The 25,864-nt window shown below is 37.3% G+C and overlaps 1 protein-coding gene across 3 annotated transcripts in view; it reads left to right on the top strand.

Moving 5' to 3' along the window:
* Positions 1 to 25,864, top strand: part of LOC107673410 (EMI domain-containing protein 1-like) — a 72,669-nt gene that overhangs the window by 36,668 nt on the left and 10,137 nt on the right. For all 3 annotated transcript variants that reach the window (XM_016466992.1, XM_016466993.1, XM_016466994.1), the window contains exons 4-9: positions 14,733 to 14,822; positions 15,275 to 15,336; positions 15,563 to 15,689; positions 20,215 to 20,259; positions 20,708 to 20,806; positions 24,377 to 24,478. In XM_016466992.1, the coding sequence (XP_016322478.1) occupies positions 14,733 to 14,822; positions 15,275 to 15,336; positions 15,563 to 15,689; positions 20,215 to 20,259; positions 20,708 to 20,806; positions 24,377 to 24,478 (525 nt within the window). The remainder of the gene's footprint in view (positions 1 to 14,732; positions 14,823 to 15,274; positions 15,337 to 15,562; positions 15,690 to 20,214; positions 20,260 to 20,707; positions 20,807 to 24,376; positions 24,479 to 25,864) is intronic.

Raw genomic sequence — 25,864 nt, 5'->3', positions numbered from 1 at the left:
AGTTGCTTTATGTGTAGTTTTGCCTTTGTATGTCAAATTTAATTGGAAACATAAAAGAGACTGGCAGGAAAGGTGGGGGGACCGAATCAGGAAATGATGTCAATAAGCTTGCAGAACATATTCAGTATGCCATGTGTATTGACAGAGAATTATGTCTGCACATGGATAAAAGTGTCTGCTAAATAAATAAACTGAACTAATGTGAGCTAGTTCAAACTATGAGTGTTTCATTGAAATGGTTATGTATCTCAGCTGACCACTTGTGACCAATAATCCCATTCCCATCAGGTCAATACCAGGTGTAAACAGACTCAAGTAAGCCACAAAAGTTGACACCGCAGGAGTGTTTTTTTTTCCTGAAGATCTGTCCACCTGAGATGCAGGCCAGATGCAGGCGTGGCGTAAAAGGAGAACAAGGTTACATGAGGTCAGATAAGAGATAATTACACCTGTCTAGATAACACTGAGAACAAGAGGCTGCATGTGTGTGTCCTGATGGCAGAAAGAGGGGGGAGAGATAAGAAGCCTGTCCCAGTGATAACAAGAGCTCTTCTCACACACATACAGAGTTCTTGGCACACAGCAGTTCATTCAACTCCCAGCGCTTACAACCTCAGTATTGTCTTGTTCCTACTCATATCTGAGTGTTTGTCAGTCATGCCAGTAGCCTGGAGAGATATGAAGCCATATGACCTCAGGGATCATCTTATGTTTGGATTCCTGTTAAACTAATATGAAGAAAAACAGCTGGATTCTGCTAGGTCAGATGGATCTCACTGCTCTTGCATAATGAGTCTTAAGCATTGTGATGCGCACTACTACTGTTCAGCTGGCGGTCCATGAGCCAAATCCAACCCCTCACTATTTTGATACACATCTGATTTAACAAAACATCAGCAGAGTTCAGAAGTGGACTGTGTTTTTTTCTGGCTTCAGTTCATGTATGATAATTGACTGTTTTATTCTGTAATATGATTCAGAATTTTCAGTCCTGAACATCATCAAATCACATTCATTCAGCATAAATAGCTAAGCGCTGCACTGGTAATTCTATTGCTTTTTGTATGTAAAATGACAGTTCTGTGTTAGATTATTATTTTTATGAGGGTTGATATTGTAAAAGATTTAAAAGGCTTTTTTTCAGTTTGTTAACATTGACTCTAGCATGTTAAAATGTTCATGTTGTTATTTTCATAGTAAAGTTTATTATTACTACTATTTAAATTTTTTGGCTAGTTTAGGATGTTAAGTCATGGTATTTACTTTGCAGTATGTAGTATTTGTACTGTGCATATTTTCTATATGCATAGAAATACCCAGATGACTGCTATATTTGCCAAATTGTGCAGTAAAAAAATTAGGGCACTCCACGTGAAATTCTACATCCTGCAATGCAACATGCTTTACTCTCAATGTACTGTATGACAAATTTATATTCAATGCATTTGGCAGATACTTTTTTTAAAAAGCATCTAAAGCGTCTTGCATTGCATTTTAGTTATACATTTCATGTTTTAGCATGTTCCACTGGAACCTTAGTGCTGCTAGCGGCATAGCTCCTCTACAGGAACTAGAATGAAAAACATTTCTTCTTCTACTTTATGAATTATTTGACAAGACTGCCATAACCTCAAGACGTATTTTATACAATTAAAAAATAAAATTCAAAATATAGGTTTTATTTCTGAGATGATTATTGGGTAACAGTGACTAGATAAAACATACTGAGACCATGTGACACCATTGAAATGTATTGCTGCATACTGCATATTATTTCACAAAATATAGCTTGTATTTCATTCTGAAAATTGTTATATAGGTTTTTCTTGAATGTTGCATTCTGTAGTTTGTGTTTTGTATGCTTCTATACTTTTTCTATACAGGTGTCTATGCTCATCAAGCTTCTGCCAGGTGTTATTTTAGTGTTAGGCTCGAAGCTCTGAGTTCAAGCACACGGTTCAGATGAGGTGTCAGAATTCCTGTGCGCAAAGATCAAGCTCTGTAAGAATGCCTGTGTGTGAGTGTGTGCATATGTGTATGCCATTTCACGGGATGTGATTCTGAGAGTCTTTGTTTTGACATTTCACATTAACTAGCCATTAGGGATGTTAAAAAAATATTAAACAGTTCAAGCTGGATGATTGTTGCTGGATGGTTAAGATTCTGTGCTGAAAACACAAAGATCTCAGAATCACTTCCAAATAAGGTGACAGGATAAGATCCAAACTGATCCTACATTTGGCTACATCGGCTTTTGGACATCATGGTTATGGTACATATAGTCATTTGAAAACCATCTGATGAATTATCTAACTAACTAAATAAATTTGTAGTCACTAATTCCTCACAATTTAAAGGGATAGTTCACCCAAAAATGAAAATTCTGTCAGTAATTACTCACCCTCATGTCGTTTCAAACCCGTAAGACCTTCGTTCATCTTCGGAACACAAATTAAGATATTTTTGATGGAATCTGAGAGCTGTCTGACCCTGCATAGACAGCAATACAACTGAAATGTTCCCAAGTCCAGAGACGTAGCAAGGAGATCGGTAAAATAATCCATGTGACATCAGGGGTTCAACCGTAATTTTACAAAACTATGACAATAATTTTTGTGTGCAAAAAAAAACAAACGACTTTATTCAACAATTCGTCTCCTCTGCGTAACCCTGGTGCCATTTTGGAGAATATCAGCTGGACGTAAACAACGTATGCTGTTCTGTGTCAGCTGCGTCACGCCGGATCTGTTTCCTACGTTGTTGTGATTTGATCTGAACGAAAACAGCGTATCCGTGTGACGTTTATTACGTGTGATATTTAGATGTTTATTAGCAAAATAATGGTTATATAGTAAATGTTAATACAATTTAGGGTGTATTAAACAAGTGAATCTTGTTAAAAGTTACATGCGGTGGCCGTGCTGGAGCATTTCCTGAGCATCAACCCGGTGAGTGAACAGCAATATGAAAGCGGCTTCACGAGACTAATGATGAGCATAGACAACAGACAGATTGCATATTATTTAATTCACGCAAAGTTACGTCTTTATTGGGACAGGACTTGACGGATTATCTTACGTGACTCTGTGAGTTCGTCTCTATTTCTTCGAGCCAAGCTGCATAAACTGCATATCAGGCATTTATGTAATATGTAAATCTAATTTGTGCATTAATGGCTGTTATGTTAAGTAAAGTTTACTTACTAACTACAGTAAATCAAGTACCTGTGTTCAACAACACGCCTTTGTTGTTGCCTTGTTTCCCCTCAGACGTGCTGCAATGGTGATCCTGCGCACAATTCTCAAAACATCCACAAGATGGCGGCGTTTATCGGTGAATCCGATATTACAAAACCGATATCCGATTATTGTAAAATACTTAAATATCGGGAAAAATATCGGGAAATCGATATATCGGTCGATCTCTACTTACTATGGGCAGCCGCAACCACAAAGGACACTGCAACTGCTCTTGTAATGGTCTATGGCCACCCTGAAGTTCACCAACCACTTACACTCTCTTTAACTCTGACTTTTAAACTAATTATATACACACCGGCACGCACACATGCACAGACACACTAAATGCCTTTGGCTGACTGGGTGAGTGGGGAACAATTCTTCTCGTGCCCATAGTTGAAGTTAGCTTTGGCATTTAAAGCATTACATAGTGAAAGGTGTTTTTTTAAGAAGTTGTTTTAAATGGAGTGATAGTGATTCTTGGTTTTATGAAAAATATGAATAAGCGAGGTTTGTGGATGTCTGAGGAAAGGGGCAAAGTTGGAATGATTTGTCAGTTATTGTTACTCCTTCCTACTCTAGTAAAAACAAGTAGTATGTTTAAAATACATTTATTTCATCCTAAGTATATTTCAAATCTATTAACAAATTTACTGACATATCGCTCGAGACTAACTGATATAAAAATGATAATTAAACTTTATTTGGAGTACTACTTGTGCACAATGCACATTTGTTAATATTAAGTCTAAGATGTGTTTTAATGATACTATTGATGAGAATTGTAAGATCTTTGAATAATATCGGTCTTTAAAAGCAAGATATTGAAAGTGTACCTAAAGTATACTTGCAATATTTCCACTTTAGCAGAATCAAATATCCTTCAGTATATCATTAGTTGGACTTCAGCACTACTTCCGCACAATTAAAGTGCATTAAGCACAAAATTTAGCAGACTTTACGTATACGAGTTTAGTATACTAAAAGTACAATTGCAGGGTATTTTTATGAAGTACATAAATATGTAAATGTATTTGTAGTACACTTGGCATGAAATAAATGTATTTCAAATACATTTTAGTATATTTATTTTTCACTAGGTTAGTGATCAAATAATATGACATTTCCAAACTGCAAAAAAAAAATATCCCTTTTGTACAGTGATACTGATCTTAACCTCATCTTGAGTGAAATGCTAAGCTGGCGTTTGCAGAAAGTGATCTTTGGAATAACTGACATCACAGAAAATAAGTTAAATGTGTTCTAAAGCATTTACAGAAGTTTTATGTCATTAGAATTATATAAGCCCTAATTATCAATGCTTTCAAAAACATTCATCCTTTTTAGTCTAAGCTGCCACCACAACAAAGAGCATGTTCTGTTTGCAGGGCAGCTGGCGTGTTGTCTGTGCAGTATCAGTTTTGGGGCTACACTCAGCGTTTATGTCTGTTCTGTTTCAAAGTTCTTTGTATTACTATTGCTGTTTAGTTGCATACGCTTTTTTTAATGTGAAAGACTGTGGTGTTTATACTATATGCACTCCATCATTATCCAGAGAGACTAATAACCGAAGGCTTTCCAAATCTTCCAGTCAGTTTTCTCGTCTTATTTTCTACAGGGATTGTGTTTTAAGAGTGTTTTCACTCTCAAGGTCAGCTATTTTATCTTTGCTTTAAAATCCCTTTTGACCTCTGGGAGACGAACCCAAAATCTCCTCTCTGTCCCATTTAAGCCTTTTGTTGCACAAGCCTGCTGAGTAAAAGTCCGATTTTCCGAACACCTCCAAAGCAGATTGTCGAAATTCCATCATGTGCATCCAACTTTTTTGTAAAGGAAATTATCTGAAATTGTGAAATTGTTTTGTAGAGGTAGATGCAAAAAATTGGATCATATGCTGCTCCATGGCCTAAAGCGAAGGTATTCTTTCAAAGAGTGAAATGAGGCAGAATAAGGCTCTTTCCGCACAGTTTGATGAGTGAGAGTGCGTTCATAAGCACATTAATACAGGTTTATGATCTGCGATTAAGGCAGGAGATGCTGTAAGGCATATTGGAATGTGCGTTTAGTGCTAGCCAGGAGAACTGTAATGGTATAATGATATTGTTCCTGGAGTTGACGCAATAGTTATGGCGTTGCCATGGTAACACTGTTTTTGTAGTGGACCTCAAAATGTTTTTGTTATTTTTGGGGGGTTAAAGGTAGGATGAGATTTGGCCATCTGTGCTGCGCTCATACGGCCTGCAGGTCTTGTTAAAAAATCATGCTGTACTTACAATGCAGCTGGTGGCCAAAAATATTTTGTGAATTTGGTCTGAACTCACCGTGAGCGAACTCAATAAAAACTATCCGGAATTTAACAACACAGGCACTAGATTTAGTAAAAGATAGTTTTTTCTTGTGGAACAAACAGGTTCCTCAGAAGATCTGAGACTGTGTCATTTTAAATTGTCTGTTTTGGCTCAGAAGGATGTGCCACACTTGGAATAGTACTTCTGACCTTGATCTTCACACAAACCACAAAATCTCTTTCTTTTCTCTTCCTCAGTTATAACAATAATCCACTTGAGGTTATGATTTTACCACATGTAATGGGTGTTTTTTTGGCACGAGTCCCTTAGCTGTGGTGAAATCACTATTACACACAACCGTGCGTGGCTTATTGCTTTTTATATAACCGATATGGCATCAATATATTGTGCATTTCTAGGTTATTCCAGATATACATGTCACTGTTGGTGCATTTGATCAAATTGTCCTTGCTGCCTTTTATTTATATTGGATATATTCGCCTATTTTGGATATTGGATATTGACAAGATCATTTTTACATTTAGATTATCTATGCAGTCAAAGCTAATGCTAATCTGTTGAAACATGGGTAATTGAATAACATTATTAAAAGTAATCTTTAGAATTCACAAAATGAACTGTACATTATAATGTTGTAGTGTTTACTTTTAATTTAGTTTTAACTTCTAATAATATTCACTTACCTGTTTATTAGTCATAAAATGAAGGAAAAAAAGGTCAGTACCAGCCAGAATTTTAACATAATTTCAGCCCTAGAATAAACAATTATTCTGCCAAGTAATAGTTCATAAGCCTGTTCATAAAACTGTTCTTAAGTTCATAAAACTGTAGGCTGTTTTTGGTTGTCAAGCAACAAAGCAACTTAAATAAGATTACTATTTCTGGCACTATAGGACAACTACAGCTCTTTCTTCTCATTTAAAGTCTGTATTGGTGGTACATGTTACTTTTAGGCCCTCATTTACTTTTTTAAGGCTCTGTCCTTGATGTCTGTGTTAATTTCTTGCACGCTGATGAGGTCCAGTATGTGGCAGGCGTTGTTTTCCTGTGCTTGTTTTGTGAATCTCTTGCGGTGGCGTGTCCGCTGAGCTGAGAGGTTTTTAATGACTGCAGAGTGTTTGGAGTGGTTGGTGTGGGTAGCCGAGATGATCCCCTCCCTGCCTGTCTCCCTCGCAAACAACATTCTGTGGTTCAGACAGACCGTTTTTCGGTAGCGCCCACTGTTGTTTTCTTTAGGAGACAATTGGACGGAGAGGGGGTGTCGACTACTGAATTGCGGAAGTGAATGAGATTAAGGAAGCTGTGTGAGTCATATAGGGCACAAGTGAGATGACATGGGCACACGTCTGACATGAGGTCAGCTGAGGTCACGAGACAAAGACATGAAAGGGGATTGTGTTTTATGATGGGAGGAAGATCTATATGTTTTCTGTTTCAGCCTAATAAAGAAGGACAAGTGAGTCTGTCTTCTTTCTGTTCAACATCTGTTTTCTTAGTGTGGGAGGAAGTGTCAAAGAACCAAGAGGCGGTTCTGCGGTGTGGAACGTCTCATCTCAGGAGCTTACGGTACGGCTGGTCTGTGGCCTACATGGTTACACATGCTCCCGGGGCTTATTTTAGATCTTCCACAGACACCACATGCCTGTTTGTCTCCTGTAGAAAAGTGTTTCCATCTTGTACACTTTAAAATGTGTTTCCACACAGAGGCCAGAGGATATCAAAGCAGATGGATGGCAGCCTCCTCTTTTAGAGTCCTTTTTGAAAGAAGAGGATTAAGTGGTTTCAAAACCTGACACTGTTATTCAGGAAACCGCTTTTTAGACACCATTTATTAGTGGTGTTTACTAAAACAAGCAGACAAGGATTTTTTTGAATCATTGTGACATCCCAGAGTACTTTAGCAAGCGTCTAGAAAACACCCGGATAGTATATGAATTAATTAGAATTTCAATGGATTTTAATTGTGTGAATTTGTATTTCTGCATGCTGTTTGCTGCCACAATTTAACTGCAGTTCAAACCACCTTTTCTAATTATAGAAAATAATTAAAACTACATCAAATTTTGTTTTTATTGCAGTTCTTACTGTGGTTTTCATTGGAGATACTGCAAGAGAGCTCATTATTTTTAGTATGGAAAAGTAAGAGAAACAAAATCAGAATAACAGGGTCATGCACTCAGAAGAGAACAAAGCCTTTTGTTTTCTATGTTTACAGTCTTCTTTGCTTCATTGCGTCATCGAGTCACAGTTGTTAGTTAATTTTAAATGAAGTCCACTTTGTTTAAAATGGGTGCCGGAGAGATTTGCTGTTGCTACAGGATTAGTGTGAAACGATTTTAAGGTTTACATTTTCATAGAAACACAGTCCCAGCAACACAGCAGGAATTAAATAAAATTGCTAAATCAAAACCACTTACAAACACTCTTTTATTTACCTTTAGTGTATAAACTTGCTACTGCATCTAGGGTGGACTAGGGCAAATGTATAGCAAATAGTGAGAAACGGGAGATATTAGAGTAATTTTCTTGTACAAGATTAAGGGCTGTTTGCAAGTGCACATCTGGATGCTTATGACAGGCACACATTTAGACAAGGGGTGATTGACTGATGCAGGGTGAGTAACAGTTGTCACACAGAAGACTGTGAAACACTCATGTCTGTAAGCTTTATAGTACTTGATTGTGAAGATGGGCTCCAATCCCGGTCTAATCTTCAAGTCTCATTGCATTATGGGTAATCTGTGCAGCCAGCCTACTGCTGTGGTGGCATATTAGGGTCCAAAAAGTTGCAGGAGTCAAAATCTGGGTCAAAGTCTTTAAACCTGAAAATATTTATTTATTGATTGATTGATTTTTCATTAATAAAAAAGAAATGCTATGACATAAAATGAAATATTTAATAATTATCCACTATTTCACTAATATCAGCGCAGCTGTGATAAAAGCGATTACAACTCTTGTGATATTGCTTATGCTTCTATTTTATATTACATTTTCAATTCAGATTGTTATGCTAGTATTAAAAAAAAAAGGCAAAATGTAAGTATTTTCACTAATGCTTTCAGATTTCTGGATCCCATAAACAACAAAACAAGTTATTGCTTACTGTCTTTCTATAGTTTTGTCTTGCAGCAATGGCATTAGGTGTAGTCAGACTAAGGTGTTGAGTGCGATTCAATATGAAGCGTGTGGGTGTGTGTGAAGCCAGACTAAAGTGTGTGTTTGTGCGATGTTGACTGATGAGGTGAGATATGTATGTAGGAGGTGAGTTCGCCCCCCTCTCCTTCATTTCCCTCCGTCACTCCCTCTCTCCGTCTGTTCTAGCTTGGCTTTGGTCTGTTCCAAGACCTCCAAGGCTGCACCAAAGTTGTCATCGTATGTTTTTGGGTCAGGTGTGTGCTGCTCTTTCTCTATGTCTGTCTTAAAGAGAGAGTTCACCCAAAAATGAAAAGTCATCATTTACTCACTTCATGTCATTCCAAACCTATATTACATTTTTTCTTTCCTCTGTGGAACACAAAATAAAAATGTTTTTTTTTGTCTATACAGAGAATAGAGTCAATGGGGTCTATTGCTGTGTTGGACCCTCATGAAGATGTGGGTTAATGTCCATACTGCTCAAGGTTGAATATGAATATCAGCGGTCAGTTTCAACCTTGAGCTATGGACCTTATTTTGAATAGCTCAGAAACAATGTAGTCTGTGTGGAACAGAAAGAGAAGACATGAGGTGCTTACCCCACTCTGTCTTAAAACACAGAGACTGCTTTCTCAGCACGAGCGACTCCCTGTAGACTCGACATTCTATAGGGCGGATCTTATGAAAAGAGAGCGAGCATGACTTAAAATTCTCCGTCCCACAAACACCCCCTCATACAGACATGCACACCCACCTCACCTGCTTTCATCACTACCACCTGGTCTCTAATGAGCTTGTGGTGCTGAGGGCAGCAGTCTTCGCTGACAGAGATGGATGGAGACTTATTTGTTCATTTTTTGTCCTGTTCGTCTACAGATGTGTGTTCTGTTCTCCTTTCTACTATACTCAGATTTTAGGATCAGGTTAAATAAAGCCTCTGTTTAGTTTGAAGCCAGTTGGACTCTAAACCCATAATAGTGCTCTAAACCCTTCAGATGTTTAGTCAACACAGGAAAGTGTTGTCTTTCTGAACACACTGGATTTGGATGTGGTCTTGTTTGAGATCGGCTAATGGATCTAGACTCTCAAAGCTGACTGTAGTTTAGTATTAGGAGTACTTGTGAAGAGGAATAACATATTTATCACTTGCCATAATCGTCTGTTTCTTACTGAATTTACCTTGCAAATTTAAATTTAAGGGAAATTAAAAAATTATAAAATAAAATTATAAAATTTAAATGTATAATTAAAATCATTTTAAACAATTTTTAATGTATTATTTAATATTTAATTAATTTTAAATTTTCTTTAAAAACTGAATAATGTAATTTTATAAGAACTCCAACACTTTTATTTGCAAAATGGTCAATTCTTGTTTTTGAGCACATTTTAGGACATTTTAGTAGATTTTTCCCCATTATTATCGACCTATACTTTTCCTGTTATTTTAGTAGTTAATAAATCACTGCTCTAGAGGATGAACTTTCTGTGCCATCCTGTGACTGTGTGCCTAGGTTTATTTTTATTTTGAGGGGAATTAAGGGCTGACCTTGGGCCATTAATAATTTCAGGGCTAAACAAGGAACAATATTCCTGTGAGTTATAGTGGCCCACTTCATACCCATAATTCTCCAAGCACACTCCTATATTTCCTCAGCTGCTTTTATAAAAGATCAGTAATGTCATCGTCCTAATGCCCTTAGCCTGAAGAGATTGATCTGTGTATGACAACTCTCTTTCTGTCCAATGTTTACAAAGGTGAAAACTGTATGAGATTAGTGCAACATTTCGTTTAATGTGCAATGGACAGTTGGTCAAAATAAGTGCACCCACACTTAACTAAACACATCTGTAGTCACACACACACTCCATCATAACTCAGGCCTCAAACACACACAAACTCTAGGTGCTTCCTTCCACAAACTTCTCTGGTTGTATATAAGCTGATAAACAGGAAAACCTCTCAGGATAAATACTCCCACACTTCATGCTGTTCCTGAAAGCAAAAAGAGACTCCACTGTCTTTTTTCAGTGTTTTCCCCTGTGATATTTTAGTCAAATGAACTTGCCGATAACCCTGTCCAGCTTTTTCCCAAGCATCTCAACAGGAAGTGACCTCGCAATGGTGTTAAGAGCACTCAACCCTTGAACTATAGACACACACACACATTCACATGCGCCTCTTCTGACCCCTCAGAGCTGAGAGAGTTAGATTTTATTACATGCTCTGATGTCACAATCCGCTCTGCTCCTTAAAGACTCAGAAGGAACTTGGTTATTAAAAACCTGCTGATAAAATCGACGGCTGCTCCCAACAGTATACATCCACACACACCCAGGGGTGAGAGGTCAATCTCACATACATTTGCAGGTTGATGTGACTCTTGGCACTTGTAAGGGGAAGTATATTAATAGTCCAAGAAGGGATATTACAAATCTGGGGGTGGTTGAGCTCTCAGCCCGGTATTCTTATGATGAATGTGAATGTGATATATTCAGCTCAAATATTTCCATTTAAATAGAGATTTAGGAATGTGTTAAAGGGATAGTTCACACAATAATGAAAATTCTCTCATCATCTGCTCATTCCTGTGTCTTTTATGATCCAAGCACAAAAGAAGATATTTTGTGGACTATCTGGCTGTTCTTTCCCATAAAACAAAAATAAAGAGCAAGTTCTAAAAATGACGGTCACACTTTATTTTAAGGTCCAATTCTCGCTATTAACAAACCATTAACTACAACCTTTCCCTCAATAAACTCCTAATTTGCTGCTTATTAATAGTTAATCAGGTAGTTGTTAAGTTTAGGTATTCATTTCGTTTAATGTGCAATGGACAGTTGGTCAAAATAAGTGCACCCACACTTAACTAAACACATCTGTAGTCACACACACACTCCATCATAACTCAGGCCTCAAACACACACAAACTCTAGGTGCTTCCTTCCACAAACTTCTCTGGTTGTATATAAGCTGATAAACAGGAAAACCTCTCAGGATAAATACTCCCACACTTCATGCTGTTCCTGAAAGCAAAAAGAGACTCCACTGTCTTTTTTCAGTGTTTTCCCCTGTGATATTTTAGTCAAATGAACTTGCCGATAACCCTGTCCAGCTTTTTCCCAAGCATCTCAACAGGAAGTGACCTCGCAATGGTGTTAAGAGCACTCAACCCTTGAACTATAGACACACACACACATTCACATGCGCCTCTTCTGACCCCTCAGAGCTGAGAGAGTTAGATTTTATTACATGCTCTGATGTCACAATCCGCTCTGCTCCTTAAAGACTCAGAAGGAACTTGGTTATTAAAAACCTGCTGATAAAATCGACGGCTGCTCCCAACAGTATACATCCACACACACCCAGGGGTGAGAGGTCAATCTCACATACATTTGCAGGTTGATGTGACTCTTGGCACTTGTAAGGGGAAGTATATTAATAGTCCAAGAAGGGATATTACAAATCTGGGGGTGGTTGAGCTCTCAGCCCGGTATTCTTATGATGAATGTGAATGTGATATATTCAGCTCAAATATTTCCATTTAAATAGAGATTTAGGAATGTGTTAAAGGGATAGTTCACACAATAATGAAAATTCTCTCATCATCTGCTCATTCCTGTGTCTTTTATGATCCAAGCACAAAAGAAGATATTTTGTGGACTATCTGGCTGTTCTTTCCCATAAAACAAAAATAAAGAGCAAGTTCTAAAAATGACGGTCACACTTTATTTTAAGGTCCAATTCTCGCTATTAACAAACCATTAACTACAACCTTTCCCTCAATAAACTCCTAATTTGCTGCTTATTAATAGTTAATCAGGTAGTTGTTAAGTTTAGGTATTGGGTAGGATTAAGGATGTAGAATATGGTCATGTAGAATAAATACTTTATAAGTACTAATATACAGCCAATATGTAAATAATAGGCATGCTAATAAGCAACTAGTTAATAGTGAAAATTGGTCCCTATACTTAAGTGTTACCAAAATGACCAAAAATCACCATACAGTAAATCAAAACTGCTGCTTTTTTTGTTCTTTGTGGACAAATGTTTGACAGCCCCTGGTCCCTAAATGCGTTTGTAGTATAGCAAAAAGCAGTATGGACTCCCTTTGTCTTTTGTTTTTTAGGGTGAACTATAGTGCCATTGCTGGGAGATGGAAGGCTATTCACATTTGTGTGTGGTTAGCTTTGCTTTTTGAGTTGCTTTTGGAAAAAGACTTCATAGAGGTGGAAAGGTCTATATTTTAAAATCACAGGGACATTTGGAATAAACACAACCATCGGTAAGAGCAATGCACTATGGGAAATTTCCTTTCTGTCTCCTCCACACACACAAAAAGTAAATCAAAAGAGGTTCCTGAAGGGAACATTTATCCCAGGTTTCATGGTTTAACTGCGAAACTCTTACCATTCCCTTTTCTCCGCTGGTGAGGTTTGTTTAACACAAAACATTTTGTCTTTCTCTTTGAATTCTGTTTTGATTTACCCACTAATTTTTCTTTTTCTATTGTGGTATATTTCTTACATCTTAACTTATTCATTCATTCCCATTACATTTTCACTTGAAAACGAGACTCCAAGACCATTATTTCTTTACCAAGTCTGAGAACAAGGCAGGTGCCACTTCACTGGTTCTGGCCCTGTTACTGCTGTGGTTTATCTACGTCAGAGCGGCTAAGCAGACTTCCTGTCCCTAGCCGGTAATGAAGCTCTGAACTGGGTCAGTTGTTTATGTCTGGAGCACCTGAGCTAGCCACAGTCGTTTGCTGAAGTAATCTGAAACAGGTCAGTCCAGGGAGTTTTAAAACTTCTCACTACCTTGGAAAAAAGAGATAGAAGAAGAGAAAGAGAGAGGAGTTGGGGGAAAGTGAATTGAGGTCCATTTGAACAGCACAAGGAAACCATTGTTTTTAAATGTGAGCCTCTATCTTCTCTCGTCTGCCAAAAGTAACCTCTTCCTCCTCAAGATCACTATGAAGATAGAAGAAAAATGTCATAAAATGATTTAATGTACGCCAAAATTAAACATATAATACCCAAAGGTGCGTTTCTCTTGTGAAAAGCGTATCCAGGTTTCTCCCTCCACATTTGTATCCTGTTCAGCCCACCCCTGTGGACCCTTCCCCCCATGCCAGGGTTCTGTGGGCTTACCTGTCAGGGAGGCCCCTCTGTGCCTTTCCTGTCTCTGCAGATATGAAGCAGCATTATTAGTGCTTTTCAGAGCGTAACTATCCCAATACAGAGCAAAAGCCTGGAGTTAAATATATACTGCTGCTTGGCTTCAAATTCGATCTGTACAGAGAGATTCTGAAAAAAATGGCTGGTTTCTAACAAAGTACACATAGTTTGTTGGTGGTCAGTTGTATATTGGGATATTGCATGATTATTCATGATGATTTTCATACCTAAAGTGGCCTCAAAATACAATATTTGCATTTGCATTGAATAGATAAATAGAGTTATGTCTTAGTTATGTATAGTTATGAATAGATAGTCGTGTCTGCAACAACAACAACAACAAAATTTTAACCGTAGGTTCTCTTTTCTACCCATTTTTCTACCCAAGTTCACACAATCCTAGTAAAGTAACCACAGGTGTTATTCATCAAATTACCTGATAACTAACGTTAACCAGAACATGTCCAAATATGTTTTTGTTTTCATTTTGAACAGTATATGTATTGATTAACTGTAAAATTGGAAACCAAACAACAATGTTTTACTTGAAATATGTATTATTGTTTTTATAGTACTTTTCAAAAATGTATGGGTTGTATAGAATTTTTCACATCTTAAAAAAAGTCTTATATGTGTACCAAGCCTGCATTTTTTTAATGTAAATTATTTCTTATTATTTGAACATTTATTACTATTTTCAGTGTTGAAAATATTTCATGAATGAAAATCTGAAATATTTTTGTGGAAACTTATTTTTGTGATTTTTTTCCCCCTGAATTGTTTGATTTGAACCCCCAAAATTTGAACGATGATTCTCATACATTTTTCATATTTCTGTTCATACATTAATCGCTGTATGCAGGATCATCAAGTAACCTGGTTGCCCAGGACGCTGTAAGAAAACAGGCTACACTTCTGAAACCTGCTTCTAAAACAGGAGAACATATCTCAAGTAAGAACCAAACCTCTAAATCTCCATTATCAACTCAACATATGTTCCACTTAAGCGATGAAAAAGCCCTATAAAGACAAAAGCATCCATAAAACAGCATTGAAGGAACTTGTCCATCTGGAACCGTTATAAATTGTACCCAAGGCCCTTTGTTGCAAGACTTGGTGTAACCGGCTTGTAACAGTAAACAGCCCACTTGTGTTAACCATTTTGAGTTTGCATGTGCATTTCCTGGTTCTTTTAAACAACACCTTTTCAGACCGATTCCTGATTAGCTTTTCAGCATGAACATTTCATTTATTCTTCATCAAAGTGCTAAGAGATCCATACCACAGAAAACTTTGTAAACAACAACACTATATTTAAAAAGAACTCGCCTTGGAAAGAACACTGTGAAAGCTTTTATTGATCTAATTGATTATGACTTGTCTTTGTCTTTGTCTATCTCTCAGACTGTCTGAATTGCAGTCGTATCACTGCCCTCACAGATCGTGTGAGCTCTCTGGAGGCCAAGGTAAAGTCACATCTTTCACTTTGAGCGTCTTTCATGGGGGAATTCACTAAGAATGAATTGCAACCATTAATAGCTTTGTTTATTTGTACCTCAGTGTTTTATGATGTTCTGTCCTCATCACTCCAGTACTCCTTTATCACTCAAACAATCCCCATTTAACACAGTTTAATCATTTACCCTTTGTGCCTTCTCTGTCCCTCTGCCTTCCTGTTGCTCTTTCTCCCAGGTTCAGCTTCTTACCGCTCCGGCCTCCACCTCTCATCGCCAGACGCAGTTAAAAAATGAACCTGACTCCTCCTTGTTGATGGGGGCTCCACCTGCCAAAGGTTCTCCTGGGGCTCAGGGTCCCGCAGGTATGTTTATCACTTTGTGTTACAGAATAAAGAGCAGTTTTAGTAGTGGTGTTTGTCCTGTACCGTTGATTTAAATGGACCGAAGATTGATGTTCATTGGACAAAAGGCCACTGTTCCTGTCCTTCAGTGCCAAAGTCAATGGTTCAAAGCCATGCATTTGGCCTCGGCTATAATCACATCATTTTGTGGTGTATTCATAATAGCAGTTTAGCACCGGATCCATATGGAGTAAACTTTATTAGCCAATAAGCATGTGGAGATAATCCCATTCCCTATAACAATAATGGTAATCCCAGAACCCACCCACATTTTCATTTATCTCCCACTACAGTTGTTGGGGATTTCACTGTGGAGAGATTAGAGTAGATTTAAGTTGTGTGTGTGTGTTGGACGATGTGAGCACTGACGGTTGTGGGTGTTTTTTGGGAGATTGCCATGGTGCATGTTGCTTTGAATTGCACCAATTCATTGCCAGTTGCCATAGAGATGTAGAACTGAGACATTAAAGAGGCTTGTGGGGATTTGAAGGGGCTAATTGTATAGTAAAAACTGTAGGACTGCACTTGACGCTGTGTCACAGATGTCATTTCCACCAGCCAAATTGTAACCGCAGACTTTTCAAGCAGCCTTTGTTCTGGAAATATTTCCCTATTCAGTTTCTCTAAGTTATTCAAAAAAAAAAAAAAAAATTGAAGATAAGAACTTCCAAATAGGATAAGCTCCTTCCTAAAATATAAATCCTCTATACTTCAAAGTCACATTTTCCTTCAGAAATCAGTCTAATATGGCAGTTTGGTGCTCAAGAAACATTTCTTTTTATCATCAATCTTGAAAATCGTGCTGCTTAATATTTTTATGGAAATCAACCATGTTAATTTTTTTCATGATTCTTTGATGAATAGAAAAATCAAAAGAACCGCATTTATTTGAAATGTTTTGTAACATTAGAAGTCTTTACTGACACTTTTGATCAATTTAATGTGACATTGCTGATTAAATATTAGGGCTGCACGATAAATCGCATGCGATATTTAATGTGCATCTTATCAGTAAAGCCGGTTCTGTAATCAGCGGTAATCAGAGAAACGGCTTTACTGACAAGATGCGTGTTAAATATCGCATGCGATTTATCGTGCAGCCCTATTAAATATATACATTTATTTCTTTATATATTTATATATTTTCAATATACATATATATTGTATTTAAAGACCCATTTACCAGGTGAAAAAGTGTGACATTATGCTAAGTTAAATAATTGGCTTTTATATTGATATTGTACTGAAGCCAAAGCAAATTTTTTAATATTTTCTGGAAAATGTTGACTTTGTATTTTTACTACCCACACTCAGAGTAATAGTAGATGTATAAAAGACCTGAAGTGAAAGACTTATAATTCAATACTATTAGAATAGAAAAACAAATAGCAGCAAAAATGTGTAGCACCTCATGGAAGTGAGCTGTCACTGCTGTGCTCTTTTGTTGGTTCTCTAGTTTCCACATTAACCCTTCTCTGATTGGTGGATCTCTCTTTAGAATCATTCATAGTGTAGTTCTCCGATTTGAGGCCTCTTATTTCTCCATCTGAAGGCATCAAATCATACTTTGTGAAAATGATGAATCATCTCTCATCGTCAGTTTGTGTGTCAGCACTATATGCATCCTTCGTGCAGCAAGACATCCTTTTTAATGGTTAATACCTAAATCCTTAATTCCCCTTACCCACTCCACAGGTATCCCTCGCTGTCAATGCTCAATCCTATCATCACTTGAAGTGTGGAAGAGATTAAAAGGCGGGTCCAGAGATTTCAGAAATGACTAGCCAGACTGTTAAGTAAAATCCTGAGCGCCTTCACTCATCCAGTGTCCCTCCTCCCTGTGCTGACTTGGCAGAACTATTTAACAAATCAGGGCAATTCAGTTCCTTCCACACAGAACACTGAATAGATCTGCTGCCCAGAGGTTCTCCACCTCAGTGCAAAGTCAATCCTCTATCCATTAGAAATACCACATCCATGGAGGGTTGTGGTGGAAGGATGAGGCACAAATTGCCCTTGAGGGGATTATTTCCATGTGCTGGTTACACAGATGGAGAACGTGAAAGCGAATCTGGTGCTTTCGTGGGAGGAACGAGCATTTGTGTGGAGCTCTTAAACTATGTGTGATGCTGTGCATGGCTCACTATAATGCACAATTATTGTTTTAGTCTGATTGAAATAGAAAAAGTGGATGCAAATTAGACATATACAGGTATTGGGTAATGCAGTACATTGCGGTAATGAGCATGCACGCTATTGATATCTACAGCATTTCAAAATACTTAGTGAATAGTTCTAGGTACCTTATTATCCAAATTGATTAAATTTTTAAAATGCACAGTAGTTTTTTTTTTCATCAACATTATGCAAAACAGGATGACTGAAATGCAAGTTCACTCTCTGACAGTAGGTGACATTTAATGGAAATTTTTCAAACAGTCATTCAGGTTTTTTTATTCACTATGGTGTTTATCAAACACCAAATACTTCATATTTATTTTCAAACATTTGTGTGCACTTTACACTATATTTTACATTATAATCTGAACTAACACATGCCAGCCCAGAAAAAAATCTAGATATTATTTTTTTATTATTATTTTTAATTGTGTTCTTTTTCATTTTAATTTGTTTAATCCATTTATTTATTTATACATTTGTATTTTGTTGTATTTAAATGTTCAAGATTATTATTTTTGTTATTTGAAAAGTAGTACATTTTCTATTAAGAGGACAGCAGTGAAGTTTGTTTATCTTTTAACCTGCTTTTGTAATGTAAGTAAATGCCATGGTAATATATCACACATATAATGTAAATCATACATTATCAATTATCATGATAAAAATGTAATCAATTATTGCGATAGGAACATTTAATGCGATATGAAAATTGATATACTATGTATACCCTAGTAAAAAAATAATATATTTAAAATTCATTTATTTAATACTAAGTATAATTCAAATCTATTAACATGTTTACTGACATATCGCTCCAGACTTACTGATATAAAAATTACAATTAAAATTTATATGTAGTACTACTTGTGCACAATGCACATTTCTTAATAATAAGCCTAAAATGTGTTTTAATGCCACTATTGATGAGGATTGTATGATCTTTGAATAATATCGGTCTTTAAATGCAAGATATTAAAAGTGTACCTGAAATATACTTGCAATAGTTCCACTTTAGCACAATCAAATCTTTCGTTGGACTTCAGCACTACTTCCGCACTATTAAAGTGCATTAAGCACAAAATTAGTTGTTCCAATTTAGCAGACTTTAAGTATACCAGTTTAGTATAACAAAAGTACAATTGCAGGGTATTTTTATTAAGTACATAAAAATGTATTTATACTTAGCATGAAATAAATATATTTCAAATACTTTTTTGTATATTTTTTTTTTACTAGGGTATACTATATACAATAAAAAACAACTATAAGATGTGTGGTCTTTGCAATGTTTTATATCTTTTATTTCATCTCATTAAATTTATACTGCAAACCCACAACTTAAAAAATATAAATAAATATATAAACACAAAAATGTAATTTCTTTTACAGTGGCGATGTAGATTTATCCGTAGTGCAGTGCCAGAACAGTGTTTTAGACAACCAGTTTCCAGTGAAAATGAAGATACAGTGGTCCCTGCCTGGTTTCCCACTGATTTGTTCCTGGCTCTTAGCTCGTCCAGCTTGTTTTCAAGTGAGCAGACATTGGCAAGCAGGATGCTTGGCGCAGGGCGTTAGTTTGATCAAGACATTAGCTGAGCATGAAGCTGTACCCCAAAAACTCTTCTGCAGCTCAGTCGGGAGTCCAGGGAAGCTGAATGTTAATCTGCGTTGGACTTGTTCCATGTAGAGTAAGGTTTGTCTATCATAAGATATCCCAAATGAGAAAGGCAAGAAGACTGTTCAAATTACAGTCTCCTTTTTCTCCTTGCCTGGTTGCTGATATAGATCTAAACTACAAAGTCTTTGTGGCCCTCTTCAGGTAATCCTCAAAGGGGGCCATTTTTCGTAACACAACAGGGTTGTTGAATTTGCGTTACTCATTCACAATGTTCCTGCAGCATAAACTGTGGATGTGTTTATGGCCAGATGCTTGGTGGGAGAGAAACATGAGGAGATTTTATTTTATCATAAAGTCTTTCAGGGGGAGAATAACATGAGTGACTGTGTAAATATATCGATGTATCAGTTCATAAATTATTCCTTCAGGGAATCCTGTCTCTGCAGTGATGTCACAGTTGATGATCTCACATGATGAGCTCAGTCAGTGTTATTTAGACTGTGTCTGCCAAGAGGCACTTCACTGATCCACTGATTTTTATCAGGCTGTGGGACGGTTCCAATGGCAGGCCTGGAAGATACTTTATGGAAGATTGACTTTTTTACAGACTAGAGTAGAGAGCACTTTAAGATCTGAAGAATCCTTATACTTCCTGTACAACGGTAAATTTGTGTGTGTTTGTCCCAGGTCCACAGGGCGAGAGAGGCCGGGATGGCTTACCCGGTAAAGAAGGTAAGTTGTTTCATGTCTTTTCACTGTTCATTGCAATCTAAAATACACACATTCACACTTCTGCACTCTCACATTAGAGGTCTGCTGCCCAACCTTGGTTCATTCATACAGTTTGTAAGGACTAGAACCTTTCTAAAAGCAGCAGGTTTCCCATGATCACTGCATGCATAAAACAAGAAATAATGGAGATTCGCCCAAAGAAGAAAATTCACCATTTAATCACTCTAAACTAATTTCAAAAGTTTTACTGCCAAAATATATACTGCCAAAATATCTCTTTAAACAGTTGTTTAAAATCAATTTTCAAAACCTTATTTTGTGTTCTGCAGAAGTATGGTTTGAAACGAAATGAGGGTGAATAACTCATGTCAAAATTTACATTCTCACTCTGAGAGGGGAAAAAGAAGAGCACTAATTTGTACATTACATATGTTCTCTGTCTCTGTAGGTAAACCAGGGTCTCGAGGTCTGCCAGGACCCAAAGGTGATGCGGGCAGCAGAGGTCCATCTGGGGCTCCAGGGTCTAAAGGAACAGCTGGTCCTCCAGGTACTTTGAACAAATCAAGCCCACCACACTATCGCAAGATTCTGAGCTCTAAATCACTCTGTGACTCAAGACAAACGTTGTGGCAGACTAGATATGTCCTCTTAACACATCTCATGTTGCTGAGCACTTAAAGGACTAATTCACCCAAAAATGAGAATTTACTGAAAATTCACTCACCCTCAGGCCCTCCAAGCTGTAGATGAGTGCTTCCTCATCGAAACATATTTGGAGAAATTTAGCAATGCATCACTTGCTCACCAATGGATCCTCTGCAGTGAATGGGTGCCGTCAGAATGAGAGTTCAAACAGCTGATGAAAAACATTACAATAATCCACAAGTAATCCACATGACTCCAGTTCGTCAATTAACATCTTGTGAAGTGAAAAACTGCATGTTTATAAGAAACAAAACCACCATTAAACCGACAAAAACATAATTAAAACCAACTTCAAACTGTTGTTTCCAGCTAAAATATGAGCCCCTATCCATTATATTGCTTTATCCAGTGGAAAAGTCATCTGAATCAGGAAATAATTATGCACAGATAAAGCACCAATAACAAGTATGTCCAAAACTGTTGTAAACAAATTATGTCAGTGGATTGTGATGTGAGAGGTAGAACATGGGAAAAACTTTTTCACTGGAGGAAGCGTTATTATCAATTACCAGCTGGTATTTTTGCTAGAAGTGATGGTTTAAAGTTAAAATGCCTTGATGATGTATTTGTTAATTACAAACATGCAGCTTTTCACTTCACAAGACATTAATTGATGGACTGGAGTCACATGGATTACTTCTGGATTATAGTGATGTTTTCATCAGCTGTTTAGACTCCCATTCTGACGGCACCCATTCACTGCAGAGGATGTAAGTGATGTAATGCTAAATTTCTCCCAATCTGTTTCGATGAAGAAACAAACTCATCTACATCTTGGATGGCCTGAGGGTGAGTACATTTTCTGCACATTTTAACTTTTGAGTGAACTATTCATTTTTGCTTTCATCTTTGTCTTAGACTCCCAAAAGTTGTCTTCATACATCAGTTTACATAATTGTATCCACTAACAACAGAGCACTGTTTTCTTGTGGAGTGCTGACCTGTGACTTTCAAGAATATGGTTTCTCACCATGCTGACTTTTCTGCAATAAGAGATAGTATATGGAGACGTTGCCGAGTCAGCATTGAGCTCCAAGCCCTCTTGCCAAAATATTTGTGCTTGGACCACACTATAAAAAAATCCTTTTTTGTTCACAGCATGTACTGCTGTGCTGGAGTTTGCCTAAAACACACACACATCGACTAACATACGTATCACTTACCCCAAGGCTCAAAGATAGTATAGAATTTAGTTATAATATCTGAAACATGGCCACAGGTATGAAGGGTCTTTTACCAGAGCCATGACTGACTGACAGGGGCTTCAAATGACCTTAGGTCTTTACCCAGGCTCCTCAGCCATATGAATCCAATCTAAATTGAGCATGAAATATGTATACAATACTTGCTTCTTATTTCTTCCATATGTTTGCCATTGTATTGTTTTTCTTGGATTTGCCTTTTTCTTTACGCCTTCATGTCATGCACAATGAACTGTATCTGATTGCTGCATTCTCTCCAGATAGGTATGTTTACATAAAGCAAAGTAGATCTATAGGAAAACGACGTCATGGTATATAGGTAGCTGACATGGAGTGTTACAAGCTGTACTTCGTCTAAAGCTTTTTGAAATTTCTTCTATAATTATTTTATATGCAGTTTTACGACTTTATATTAACTGAGGGATTGCATAGACATTTGTGTGTTTAATTATTTGTACTTATAAAATTTCATTTATCACACTGCAGGACTATTAAAATGAGCTAGGTAAGCTAAAAAGTGATTTTAAAAATTATGAAAAAAAATGAAATAATATAAATCAAATACATGACATAAATTGTGCATTCATATACATTTTACCTAAAATCTTTAGGAAATGGGAGCAATCCCAACAGAGCAATATTATTGGTGGTACAATGATACAGTGCTAGTATGAGAAAGATAATTACTGAATACCATATTCATAGACATTCATTAAATTGTATTTACATGAAAGAGCAAAATGCATTTTAATCATGATAAATGAGTTTTTTTTGTTTTGTTTTTATGCTTAAACATGACAATGCCATACTTATTTGTAAGTGAAGGATGGTATGGGCAAATTCAGTGATCAGATTCTTTTGTGTCTTGAGTTGGCAGAAAACCGGTCCACGCACTCCCTGTTAAAGGGAAACAGGACATCCTCTTTACAATGATGCTCTTACAGACACACAATGAACTTTTATTCACTCAATTAGCATTCCATAAAGCAGCAGACTCCACATGACTTGTGCTGTGACACTTCTCTAAGAATGAATTTTGTCCACTGGTAAGGCTGTTTATTTACACATGCTGTTGGCATTGTTTCAGTGACCAATTCTCTGCAGGTATTATGCAAATCAAACAACAGAGATAATAATAAGTCCAATTTACATAGAAAGGAGGTATGTTTGTCTCATGGAATAGCACTACTTCAGTACATTTAGCACCTGTTTAAGCTGGATTGTGGGTGGTTAGTGAATAATAAGAAACAGGTTTTTACACTGCAAGAGTGACACAGTTGTTTAGTGAATTTGGCCCTCGGAAAATGAAAACTGGTAACTCATATTAAAGGAATTTTATCCTACTTCTCATCTAACCTCTTTTCCAAATAACTTTCGTAAACATTTTGTCAAACACCTAAAGGAGAGACTGATGAGAAATTGAGTGATAAGTACCCAGGGATGTCAGAGGAGAGGAAAAAGAAAAGAAGGGACAGGAACAGAGAAAAAAAACAAAGACAGATGAAACTCTTGTTCTGTTTGTTTTGCAATCACACTCCCACACCAGCCGTGACGTAGCTTTTCTTTCCTTCATTTTGTTCCCGCTTAATCAAAACTAACAGGCAACAAGGAACCAGCTGGAGGGATCTTATGTAGATGCACATGTTCTCACACACACACACACACACATCCAGACAGAGAGCTGTATGAATCAGCGCAGCCACTGGCCAGCTTTTAATATATTACACACCAGAGTCGCTAATATGCTCTGGCATTTAGCAGTGTTTATTTGAGTTTTCCCAGCTCTCCATGTTAGAGCCCAGCACATGGCCATTATGAACCCCTCCTGTTAATTACAGCCCACACACACAGTAACACACAAATACACACCACTCTCCTGCCCCTCTTATTAACCTGTTTCCTAGAACAGCCATGTATCGAAACCAAATACCTCATTCCACCTCAATCTGCGCTCTCTCTTACTTTCTCTCCTTCTCTTTAGGATGTTAAACATCCCATAACTTCCTTGGAATCCTTTTATCATATACTGTAGCTGCTCAACATAGTGTGCAAAAAAAACACTCTATACGTTCTCCTGTTTCCTGTTAGCTTCCTGTTGAATAGGACAAGAGTGCCTTATAATTGACTACTCGGGGGAAAGATAGCTTGAAAGGTAGCACTTTGTGGTTTTTTTTTAGTTTTCTCATACTTTTTTTTTGCTTTCTCCTCAGGTCCTCAGGGACCACCGGGCCTCCCAGGAGAGAGGGGCCTCCCTGGGCCACCCGGCCCTCCCGGGCCCCCTGGACCACCAGCCCCTGTACCTGAACAAGATGGTATGATTACTAATCATTTAAGGAGCTTAAATTATAATGTACAATCATCCAGTCATTATCACAAAATAAAAACCAGAACCCAGGGTGATTAGGTCTTGTATCACCCTAAAGGGGTTTATTTTGCAATATTGACTGACTGATTGTGCTTTTCTACACTTACTACACCATCGTTCAAAGGTTTGGGATCAGAAAGATGTTTATTTTATTTATTTTTAAAGAAATTAATACTTTTATGCGGCAAGAATGCATTAAATTGATAAGAAGTGGCCATAAATCCATTTATAATATTACAAAAAATGCGGTTCTCTTCATCAAAGAGGCCTGAAAAAATGTAGCATCTCAACTGTTTTCTACATTGATTTTTTGACCAAATAAATGCAGCTTTGGTGAGCATAAGAGACTTCTTACACCCATGAAAAAATCGTTCCGACACAAGTTCGAGCAGTATACAAACGTTTTGAGTTCGGTAAGATTTATTAATTTTTCATTCTTTATTGTTTATTGTTTGTGTTCTACTCTTCTTGTATTGTTCTATAATCATCTTCGTCTTCCTTGGACTATATGTGATAATCCTATTTTCGTGGCTGCTTATCAAATAACAAAATAAATGGACATGAAACGTTGCTTTAAATTTAAATCATTTTGTTATGTAAAAAGAAATAGACCACGGTGCATGTGATGAAGAAGAAGTGTAGGAAATCATTTCCCTGCAAAGGCAGTCAGTTATAGAGTTTTGTGGTCATTACACAACAATATTTGACCACAGAATGCCACAATTGACCAATCAGAATCAAGTATCCTGGAGAGCTGTTACATTTGCCCGCTTTGCTGTTTTTGGACCCCGTTCTCACTCGCTCTCTCTGTCTGCCTGGCTTCAGGAACTGTGTATGCTGCACTCTCCCATGTGGATTTTTCACACCTTTAGAATCGAGTTGTGAGGGAAATTGCTGTAGTGCAGAACCAGATGGATGCATGTGGACACACACACACACACACACGTAGTCAGTTGCTTTCAATATGGAATAGGTTCATCTGTGAGTGCAGGCCAGTTCTGCAAGTCTACACCTCATTAGTAGCCAGTCATGGGACGGTCAGTTCAAATTCATCTACGTTTTACACTGATACTTCCTGATTGTGCAATGGGAAGCTTCAAATGAGTCCCAAATTAATGTCAATAGAAAAAGAGGAATGGATTAAGGAATTAGTCTAATTTAGGGGCATCTCTTCTCTCGTTCCCCCTTTTCTCCTTTCCTGCTGTTGATTAAAATGGCAGGTTTCAGGAGGTAACTCAGGCTAGACTCAATAGTCACATGCTGGGAAAAAGGCCTGTCTGTCTGCTGCTGATGTCACTCAACCACTTCCAGATGTGCACAGCCAAAACAGCAG

The sequence above is a fragment of the Sinocyclocheilus anshuiensis genome, unplaced genomic scaffold (genome assembly GCF_001515605.1).
Source record: "Sinocyclocheilus anshuiensis isolate Anshui unplaced genomic scaffold, SAMN03320099.WGS_v1.1 scaffold508, whole genome shotgun sequence".
NCBI classification, from domain to species: domain Eukaryota; kingdom Metazoa; phylum Chordata; class Actinopteri; order Cypriniformes; family Cyprinidae; genus Sinocyclocheilus; species Sinocyclocheilus anshuiensis.
The sequence above is the reverse complement of the archived record's forward strand: the minus strand, read 5'-3'. Positions and strand labels throughout refer to the sequence as shown.